We start from the raw sequence: 11,952 nt of genomic DNA on the forward strand, positions 1-11,952 counted from the left end.
TATCCACATGATGGATAATTTTTTTCCCCATTCGAGAAGGCTAAATTTATAAATGTTATTTATGGGCTACCTTAAAGGAAACTTAACCTAATTCCAGTGAATGCAGTATCACCTGACTAGGCCACATTCACACAGCTGATATCATCGAGCCCGTACTGTCACACATCACCGATTAGCACGCATGAATTCACACACAGCAATAAACGGGAGTAAACTGCTTAGTCAAAGTCCATCCACCCATTCAACCAGTGAGTTATGAAGTGTTGAGAACAGGATAAAATTCTGTGATCAATCGATGCCAACATGGTCAATTAATAATTAACTAAATGTGCATTATGCTTTGCTTTTATTGACAAATTTAAATCTATCTGCTATTATTTGCCAATACTTTGAAGGGGTAGTTTTATTTATATACAATGAATAAATATAATAGAAAATCTGCTATCAGATATATATACATGTGTATATAAACAATTGTCTTGATTTGTGGCCAAAAACAAAAAACAAAAAAACCAAATCCAACAATATTTGTTTTCTCAAAAAATATAGTTAATTAAATGACATTCGGCAGAAAGAAAATAAAGGATGATGATCTGTGCTAATGATTTATACTGGAGATACAATACATGTGCATTATGTGTCACATCTAGTTTCTTTCAACAATGTGTTGAAATAACCATTATGTTAGACATCAAATAGCTGTGGTATAAAATGTGCTGAGGTGTCATTAAACAAATATCCCTTGTCGTACCTGTACAATATTATAGTCCACCCACTCAGTGCTACTGATACATGTGTAATTTGAGTAGGCTGGTCTACCTTTTTTTTTTTTTTTTTTTTTTTAGGAAACCAGTCTCAAATGATCAGACGGCTTAGGCCTCTCTGTTCCCAGCGCTGTTTTCTTCACATTTTTTCACTTGACCTTTTACTAATAGCAAAGACGTGAACAATCCAGGATTAGCTGACACTTGTCATTCATGTCATGGGCTCAGTGCTATTATACAGGCTTTTGAAGGGTTATTTCTTAAACCTGATTCAAGCAGCAACACACTGCGGTAATAATCGGACAGACCAGTGGCGGTTATAACTCTACAGACGCTTGGGACATGAAAACAGCACACAGGACTGAATAAGTCACGAGCTAAGAACAGGCTAAATTGGTCTTACCTGAACATATATATTACTTACATATTAAAGATCACAAAACTCACAATAAAACATTGCTGAGGGCGTTAGATTCTTGCCAGACATTTTGCCGATTCGATCATGTCCCTACATACAGGTACATTCTTACCTATAAATCTTCATTAATGATACAATTTGTCTGCCTTGGTCTGAAAGAACTTGAACAATTTTACTATGGCTGAACCAGTCACTCACCTATATAGTTCCTAAGGTATGTACTTTTTTGTTTTATATAAAATACATTTGGAGCTGCTACAAGCAGCATAACAGATTGCAACATGAATGGAATTTGCCAGAATTTTTTTTAATAATAATAATAATTTAAACAAAAGGTTGCAATGTGTAATTTAGTGGTAAAATGCTTGTAATAGCTAAAAGCATAAGAATTTTAATGTTTTAACATAGTTATTGTTTGGGGTTTTTCATAAATAAGAAAAAATCAAATGTTATGATGCTAGGTATTCTTATGTATTACTGAATGGACACGTCAAAACATATAAGAAAATGTGTAGAACCCCTCCCCCCCCCCCCCCCAAAAAAGAGTTTGTCTTGTTTAATGACACCACTAGAGCACCTTGATTAATTAATCATCAGATATTGGATGGCAAACATGTGGTAATTCTAACACAAGTTATCAGAGGAACCAATGAGTGCTGACCACAAAGAGTCAAAAAAAATTAAAAAATGTTTGTTTATTTATTGCCTACCAGAATACATCTCTAGAGTTATACAAAATCAGTTAAATGTTTTATTATTTCTTTTCATTTCATCTTTTTTACAACCACAAAACTGATGGGTATGTTTTCACCAAGATGAGTGTATAGAAAACACTAACACTGGGAACATTTTGTTTTCAAAATTTATATTAGTGATATTTCCTGCCAATTGAAAATTGATTAGCAACTACTGTTTAATGTTTTAAAATTGTATATCAATCTCTGAAAATTGTGTAGGGAATAGCAATGTGATACTGAACAAAATGTTATTAGTAACAGAAATGGAATGTGCGGCACTACCAGCTCAGGTACATGTAGTAAGAACACTGCAGAATGCACAACATGGTGTCCCGGTGAAGACTGTTTTGTTTTGTTGTAACAGTACCATCATTATCTGCACAAGTTAGCAGAATGTCAAAACAAGCCTAGCCACAAACGTCAGAAATACAAACATGACCTGCCCACCATACAGCTGGGCACAAGGTCATATAGACAGAAACAATCTACCAGGAAACCCACACTGCAGGGAGGTTAATACAATTAAATCTATAGACGTAGATGCTTCTTAAAGAAACACATAAATTATACTATATTTTAATAAGTGTATCTTCACTGTACTTGTGAGTAGAAGTACCAGTACATGTATAATTTATGTATTTCCAACACATCCTTTTTTTTTGGTAGGACATATTTCTTTGGCTTGATACAATGTACATGTACATAGTTTTTGTTGGGTTTAAAAAAAAAAAAAAAAAAAAGGCTATATTTTACATCATTCATGTACATCTTATTTTCAAAGTCTATTCAATCCAATGCTTCACAACTGACATTTCAGTGCCTAGAAGTACATAACTGTCCTGAGTGCTTACAAAGATGTGTTTTCTATTTCTAATGACATAACTGGAGCAGGCTAATTTGGAAATGGACAGAGTGAACTCCGATTAAAAACCTCACTAATATATCTCACTACAGCAACAAATTAAACAACATGCTGCAGTGTAACTGTTAAATATTATTTTCCTTTTACTACAAGAAAATTTAAAAAGGGGTGTTATAAACGTGGTTTCGAGAAAATTGCACTACAGTATGAGTGATAACAGACATAATTTAAACATAAGTCTGTAAATAAAATGAAATCTGCCAACTCATCTTATTTGCGTTCTGCAGCATGCACATAACATCAACAGGTAGGGGTGTATTGTAAACTGAGAATTCCACAAATAGATAATATATGCTCAGATTCATAAACAAACAGTAGACAGGTATGAGAAAAAGAGTCAAGTGTTTATCTCGTACAGTTTTAAACTGTGCAGATAATTATGGTATTAAATCTCTCTAAAAAATACATAATCACTCCAGTCATTAATAGTATGGTTTACACAAACATATTAGGTTTTGATATTGTGGTTAAACCATTGGCTCTCATTAAGATTGACTGAGGATGAATTTGGTCCCAATACTTACCCCATCTCAGAATATACAACTTGAGACACACTAAGCTTAATTTAAACTAATATTGGATACAAGCATAAAAATAAATTGGGAGTCAAGAAAGAAATGTTTTAGTTAACGACATACTCAACACATTTTAATTACGGTTACATGGTGTCAAACATATGGTTAAGGACTACACAGATAATGAGAGAGGAAACCCGCTGTCGACACTTCATGTGCTTCTTTTTTTGATTAGCAGCAAGGGTTCTTTTATATGCACTATCCCACAGACAGGGTAGAACATACCATGGCCTTTGATATACCAGTCGTGGTGCACTGGCTGGAATGAGAAATAGTCCAATGGGCCCACCGACGGGGATCGATCCCAGACCAACCGCACATCGAGCAAACGCTTTACTACTGGGCTACGTCCCACCCAAATTGGAGTCAAATGAAGACATTGTTTTGTTTAACCACATCACTAGAGCACATTGATTTATTAATCATCGGCTATTGGTTGTCAAATATTTGATAATTTCGACATTAATTCTTAGAGAGGAAACATGCTACATTTTTCCATTAGTAGCAAGAGATCTTTTATAAGCACCATCCCACAGACAGGATGGCATATACCACTGCCTTTGTTATACCAGTCGTGGTGCACTGGCTGGTGAACAAGAAATAGCCTAATGGGCCCACTGAAAGGGATCGATCCCAGACTGACCAAGCATAAGCGAGTGCTTTTCCACTAGGCTACGTCCCGCCCCTGGAGTCAAATGAAAAATAATTATCTGTAAATGAGTTGATTGCATTAAGCATATAAATGCCAATATTTAGGTCACCAAAAATATGATGGGTTGCTTTTAGTAAGGATTATTATCAATTCCGTGCAGGTACCAGTGTTGTATACATGTATCTGACAGTGAGTATGACCTTTAAAACTATCTGGTTTGCAAATGGCAGACACAGAAATACAACCAGTCAGTATTTTGACTGGTCTGTGATATTCTGTGTATTGTCACTCTGGCAGTCTGGGCAGATAAGACTAACTTAGCACAAAGATCTCCAAAAGTACAAGGAAGGAAATGTTTTATTTAACAATGCACTCAACACATTTTATTTACAGTTACATGGCATCAGACATATCATATGGTTAAGGACCATGCAGATATTGAGAGAGGAAACGCGCTGTCGCCTTTTCGATTACCAGCAAGGGATCTTTTATATGCACCATCCCACAGACAAGATGGTACATACCATGGCCTTTGTTACACCAGTTGCGGAGCACTGGCTGGAACAAGAAATAGGCAAATGGGTCCACCGATGGGGATCGATCCTAGACCGCCCCAAAGCAGGGTTACAAATTAATGCTCACCCCCTCATAAGGGGAGTAAAAATCTCGAGGGACGAGTACAATTTAAATAGTGCTAGTCCTCCTCCCTCCCCACCCGTGGGTCAATAATTCTGATGTTATCAGGCTATTTCAGAAGTAATGTGTGCTCCTTAACAGCTTGCTAGAACCCATATACGTTTTATCAGATGATCTTCTCATGAGTCCTAAACAGTCCTTGTTTCCTGCCAACTAGTAACTTTTATAGGCTACTAGTCATCCAGACCAGTAGAAATATATCTTCATTTCTACCCCCACAGAGTATCCTCAAAACACCTTTAAAAACAACATCCAACTTTTAAGCATTCTAATATTCAATCACGAATGATTTTTAGGTCACTTTATATCACTTTTAAGCATTCTAATATTCAATCACAAATTATTTTTAGGTCACTCTTGAAATTTTCCCACCTGTCTATTAAAATTAAATGAATGTGATCGGGCAGGAACAAGCCAAATTATTAGTGAATGCTTATGACAAAAATTATGTACTGGTATTTAAACTATAGGAGACTGTGGTCAACATGTTCCACCACATAACTTATACACTATTATTAAATTTAACATTAAAGGGACATTCCTGAGTTTGCTGCATTGTAAGATGTTTCCGAGTAATAAAATATTTCTACGATTAAACTTACATATTAAATATATTTTCTTGTTTAGAATATCAGTTTCAATGTGTTTCTGATCGTCTTAATATTTGTAAGAAGCCCAATCTGGATTTTGTCTTCAAATAATTTCGTACGTACGAAAAAAAACAAATTAGTACAAATATTCGAACGACCAGCAAGAAAATATATTTAATATGTAAGTTTAATCGTAGAAATATTTTATTACCGGTAGTCGATAACATCTTAAAACATTGCAGCAAACTTAGGAATGTCCCTTTAAGGCCAATTACTGAATATTCTGAACATGGAAAAGATAAAAATAATTGGCAAACATCAGCCATGATATGTTTACATTTGATAAACGCTGTTAAATAAATGGTAAAGGTTTCACAAGAGCTGGTTTCTAATAGTCTGACACAAGTGCATACAAATATATACACAACATATATTATACTCTATGTAAAACGAATTGCAGAGTCCACATGTACACTGGTATTAGATAAACAGGTGTAAATATATACACGTCTGCAATGCACAGTGTCACTATCTTTACCTGACATGATGGTATGTCTTGGTCAACACGACTTAATATGGCACCAAACCGGCCTCGGTGGTGTCGTGGCAGGCCATCGGTATACAGGCTGGTAGGTACTGGGTTCGAATCCCAGTTGAGGCATGGGATTTTTAATCGAGATACCGACTCCAAACCCTGAGTGAGTGCTCCGCAAGGCTCAATGGGTAGGTGTAAACCACTTGCACCGACCAGTGATCCATAACTGGTTCAACAAAGGCCATGGTTTGTGTTATCCTGCCTGTGGGAAGCGCAAATAAAAGATCCCTTACTGCCTGTCGTAAAAAGAGTAGCCGACAGCGGGTTTCCTCTAAAAACAGTGTCAGAATGACCATATGTTTGACGTCCAATAGCCGATGATAACATAAAAAATCAATGTGCTCTAGCGGCGTCGTTAAATAAAACAAACTTTACTTTTTTAATATGGCACCATCACATTTTACATGTATAAAACTTCAAAGTATGTCTTTTTATGTTAGTATTAAAAGCACATTTAAGAAATAGGACAGAATGCTTTTTACATTGCAAAAAAACGAAGAAGAAAAGAAACCTGTATTTAAATACATTACATGCAGTAAATACATGGTTTATATATCATAAAAGAATTAGCATTAACTTAGTAACACGTTCAAAGGATCCATTCGCAGACAGCAAACAAACAGTTGACAAAGGGCTGTAGAGAAATATTTGTAAAAGCATAAAGAGATAATATTGGTAAAGACAAGCAGCCATGAAGATGTACTTTAGCAGTGTTCTACATGCACATATATACACGTATATGAAAACCTTCACTTCGAGGGCGCAGGGAAAAATCAAAGTTTAAGATGGGCACCAAAAATAATAATTAATTTCACAAATCTGTTCCAATTATATGTAGCCAAATTCAAATTTTATTTAGACAGCTTAAAAAGGGGGTAGATTTACAAAACACTAGAAGCAATTCTTAAATTACCTTTATGACGCATTAATTTTCAGTTCACTAGAAATATCACTAATCAATATTTTGAAAACAAAATGTTCTGTGTATGTTATGGATGGCCTCCTTTGTTACCGGTATGTTGATTCATTGCCATATTGCATATATATGAGGATGTTGGTTCCTTACCGTATTTCCCCTAATAGTAAGTTTAGTTTATTCATGACCGTATTTCACCAGATTGTTGATCCACTGCCATATTTCATCTAACCGTATGCTTATTCTTTTCTGTATGTCATCAACAGTATGTTGGTACAGACTGAATTCGATCTGCCATTATAGCTATACACTAGTTATTAATACAATTTTAACCTGTGGTATATGCTGTCTGATTTTTATGAAAAGTACATATAAAAGAGTCCTTGTCGTTGACCAATAAAAGTAACTGGTAAGATTATGTACCATACATAGTGAACAAACATCTATGATGCTACGGTATTATGTTAGTCAATGCTTTATATGTAATTACTACCACATACTGGCTGGGCTTTAAGCTTTATTTACCAATCATGTGAATTAAAGTTTAATTTAGCAAATATAATATTTCATTAATTTATTAATTTATTAGCAATTACTATTTAATGTTTTAAAATTGTATAGCAATCTCAGAAACTTGAGTAATGAATTGCGACTCGATACTAAACAAATGTTTTCTGAAGTATGTACATACCAAATCTGGGATGTTTTTTTATACACACCCACCGTCACACACTATTCCGCCATGTACAGGTGTACATTTTCAACTGCACACACTGGTGCATGTTAATGGTCAGCAATCCCTCTACCCCTGTATGTACACTCTTTGTATGCAATGCCCAAACCCCCATACCCTCTGGCATACATACTTATGGATGGTTCCTAGGTAACGTATCTAAAATGGTTAATGTCATGGCTCGAAACAGCCAGTGGTCAGGTTGCCAAATGCGACCAATGTCCCATTTAGATGACTTAAATATTAGAAAATAATGACGTTAGTCGCTCAAATAATATTATTTGGTCGTTCTTCTTTAGAATTATAACATATGAGCCACTATTAATATTTGTATTGCATATATTTATTCCACATTAAAATCTTGCTTGTGGTTCGTGGTTCGCTTACCATAATTTGCCAAGATACATTATTATGTTTTGGGCAACCATATTTTTTGGTGAGTTTCGAGCCCTGAGTATCTCATCACGATTCAATATATACAAGATTCAGAGATTGCTACACAATTCTAAAATGTTATTTAAATAGTACATGCTAATCAATTTTCAGACAAATGATTAACAGCTGTTGCTAACTGAATGTTTCCTGTACAACACAGCATATTATATACATCTATATCTATATATATCTCATATTCAAAATACACACGATTTTCAGAATGAAAAACAAAGTAGCCCAAATTTGTTTTTACTCCAATTACAGCTGAATTATTTTTAAAAACCGAACCAGCAAATTAAACATACATAAAAATGGAATCCATCCAGGATGAATATTCACACATCACATAAAATTTCTGTGTAAAACCCTACACAGCGAAAGGCCAGACCAACAACACTAACTGATGTGTGGTACACCATTTGTAGACAGATCTGTTTGTAGACAGATCTCGCCATCACTCTGTCTCCCCAAAATTCCCCTGAGACTAGTTCAAGGAGAGTAATTTTTAGCTCCCCATAGTATGTGATACATTTTAAATGTACTCCAAAGAGATTACACATCAATGCTCTATTTGGTAATATCTTAAATGGCTCCCCATAATCTAAGTCTCAAGGGGAGCCATTAATCACTTTCCTAAAAATCATTTCATGGTGAGGTCTGTGGAGGTTTAATTAAAATCAAAATAGGTTATTTATACTTATTTTCATGCTTAAAAATCCAATTAAGGTTAAAGCATGATATCCTGGGCACACACCTCAGCTATCTGGACAGTCTGTCCAGGACAGTGGGTTAGTGGTTAATGAAAGAATAGTTGGTGTAGTATCCTTACACATACCCACTGAGTCATTTAGCTTTGAGAGTCAGTACCAGGAGGCGAACCCAGTACCTACCAGACTTATGTCCAATGGCTCAACTACTACACCACCCAGGCTGATACTGGTTAATTGATTAGATGGACTTGTAATTAAATACATGTCAGATGTCAGACAGGGTTGTTTAATGCTGCTCACAGGTGGCACAATCAGTTTACAATCAATCCTCTGGGAGGCCACTTCACTGACCAGTGGGTGTGATTCACCGACCGTGTACTTTCTAATTCAATAGAATTAATGGTAGTTTAAAGGGACTGTCCCAAACTTTCAGCCCTGGAAAGATTTCCTTTTGCCCCCCCCCCCCCCCCCCCCCCCCCAAATAAACACACACTACAAAAATCTACCACTATGCTTAATCAATTTTGAAGAGTTGGTACATCTAATCTGCAAGTTTACTGTAGATATCAGTTTGACACTGTTACCACCTGGCAGAATTTGGCAAATTGCTGATCAGTGATAATGTGCCTCCAGGCTTGGAGATCAGTATACATGTACATTGAATGGATAACATTCTAACCACTACCTCATGACTGGTACATCAAAGGTTCTGGTATATACTTCTTTGTCTATGCATATAAATTATTAAATATATAAAAATAGGCATATATTCCCATGGGCCTGGAATGGAATACATTATAGGTAGAGGCATCAAATTAAAAAAGGCTACTCTTGTCTTTAACATTATATAATTTGTATGCACTTTCCAAAGCAAGGATGATACAACCCATGGATATATATACCTTGATAATAATGTGTACTATGCTCTGATTAGAATTTAATAAAAACATGATATTAAAACACCAGATATTTTAAGAGCTGTAAGCATTTAGCTCATATATTGTATATCATTATCCACATGTAGATATTCTGACTGGTACACCAAAGACCTGTGTTATGTGCTATCTGTCCAATGGCCAACCTGTCTGTTGGATAGTCACCGTATGATGGTGCATATTATTATAAAAAATCCTCTGCTATTCAAGATGATTAATTCTACATGTCCTTTTCTTTGTCATTACAATCACAATATTTTAAACAAACAAAGCCTCAATACTAGTAATAGATTAAGTTATTAGGCTGTTTAACTTTTCTTTTTGTTGTTCTCATGTTTAATGGACCCTTTGACTTGATTTTGAGAGCAGTTTTGACCTGTTCCTGTTTACATGGTATTACATTTGTCTCTGTCCCAGAGGCGAGACGTAGCACAGTGGTACTAGTAAAGTGCTCGGTCTAGGATCGATCTCCATCAGTGGGCCCATCGGGCTATTTCTTGTCTCACCCAGTGCACCAAGACTGGTGGTATTTCAAAGGCTGTGGTACTTGCTATCCTGTCTGTGATGGTGCACATAAAAGATCCCTTGCTTCTAATGGAAAAATGTTATGGGTTTCCTCTCTAAGACCGTCAGAATTACCAAATGTCTAAAATCCATAACTGATGATTAATAAATCAATGCTCTAGTGATGTTGTTAAACAAAATAAACTGTAACTTTGTCTCTGCCTTGTTACTTCAATACCTGTACATACAACAAAGTTGTTTGGTCTCTAAGTTGATTTGTTTCACCATAATACATAAAAATAAATATTATTTAATTTAATTTTAAATCAATAATATTCTATATTTGAACAGTTGATAATCAACTTAATTAATTCATGTACCATAAACCAGTTACTTACTACCTAATTAAAAAAGTAGGTGACACCAGCAATCAGGGAAGTCGCTGCTGAACTGAGACAACAGCTTTGATTTGGTGTTAGAAGAACAAAGGTGGCAATGGCCAACTACTACTGTTTACCATAATTAGATAGACCCTCTGAGAGCTTAACAGTGTCAATAAAATAAATAAAACTGTCAAAAAACATAATAAATAACTTTTATACCAGATATAAAACTTATATCTACTGATTATTACACAGGTGTGCTTCCGTCTATTATCAGTACTCTGTACTCAAATAATTAACTACCACAGACATCCACAATGTTCAGTGTCTACCTGGTTTAAACATTAGACGTGTGTGTTTTCAAGGTCGCCATATTGGATTGTTGTTGACGCCTAAAAGTGTGTCACCTGCAAGGTGCGTTCAGGTGAGCTCACCCAGACGCAGCGGCCGTCACATCGGAACGGAAACGCACAATACAGGGTAATTCCGGGATTAATTATTTAACAAGAAACATTAAAATTAACGTAACTCACCTCATTTGGTGGACTTAGTTCGAAAATGTCGTAATGGTCCACATTCCACTGTTTTATAAGTTGAATAAGCCGCTGGCGATCTTCGCTCGCCTGTCCCATGGACATATTTGCGGCTCTAATATCCCGATTCTACAAAAATCCTTGAAAATTGTGAAAACGATCACATCTGTACACTTTGCTTGCGTTCCGAAAAGTTTGAAAGTAGTAAAATCCACAAAAGACTTCAGTCTTCAGGCTTGACCCTCATTCGATTGATCTAAACAGCTTGAAACTCTTAAAGGTACTGCGCATGCGTATATGGGAAGGTTTTTTTTGATTCTACCGTATTGTCGACAATAATTAGTTCTTCGGATTAATATCCACGCGATTCCTGCAAAAATAAATCTTTGTTATGAAGAAACAAATATATTTATGTTGCATTATAGATGTACTTTCATATTTAGCTGGGTATATTTCATTATAATAATCGAAACAAAGTAATCAACAGGTAATGTTATCATTCAGGTAACTGCATTGAAAGCGTGACGGTTTCCTCGGATGAATGGCATAGCATTGAAACCGTAATTTAACAAAATTCAACGCAGATCATATTGTAAATGTTTTATTTACAAATTAAAACAGCGAAAATAGTTATTTCGCTAATTTAGAATGGGCTGCCAGGCGCGTACCTGCCTGTACGCAAGTACGCAAGTACGCAGTGGCGTCCACATCATTTTTCCACAAAAAAAAAAACAATCTTTAAAAAAACAACGGAAAACCGTGCGCGCGAGAGAAAAGGAGAGGGATAACCAAATTGTAGAATAATAGCACATTGTCAAGTTCACACACATGCACATAGACTAGACTGTCTCACT

General features: G+C 35.6%; 1 protein-coding gene across 1 annotated transcript in view; it reads right to left on the reverse strand.

The window, feature by feature from the left end:
* LOC121372588 (afadin-like) overlaps positions 1 to 11,355 on the reverse strand; it is a 92,442-nt gene extending 81,087 nt beyond the window's left edge. Inside the window, exon 1 of the mRNA XM_041498993.1 lies at positions 11,099 to 11,355. Coding sequence (XP_041354927.1) covers positions 11,099 to 11,203 — 105 coding nt within the window. The 5' untranslated portion in view covers positions 11,204 to 11,355. The remainder of the gene's footprint in view (positions 1 to 11,098) is intronic.
* Positions 11,356 to 11,952: the final 597 nt, after the last annotated feature.

The sequence above is a fragment of the Gigantopelta aegis genome, chromosome 4 (genome assembly GCF_016097555.1).
Source record: "Gigantopelta aegis isolate Gae_Host chromosome 4, Gae_host_genome, whole genome shotgun sequence".
Lineage (NCBI taxonomy): Eukaryota > Metazoa > Mollusca > Gastropoda > Neomphalida > Peltospiridae > Gigantopelta > Gigantopelta aegis.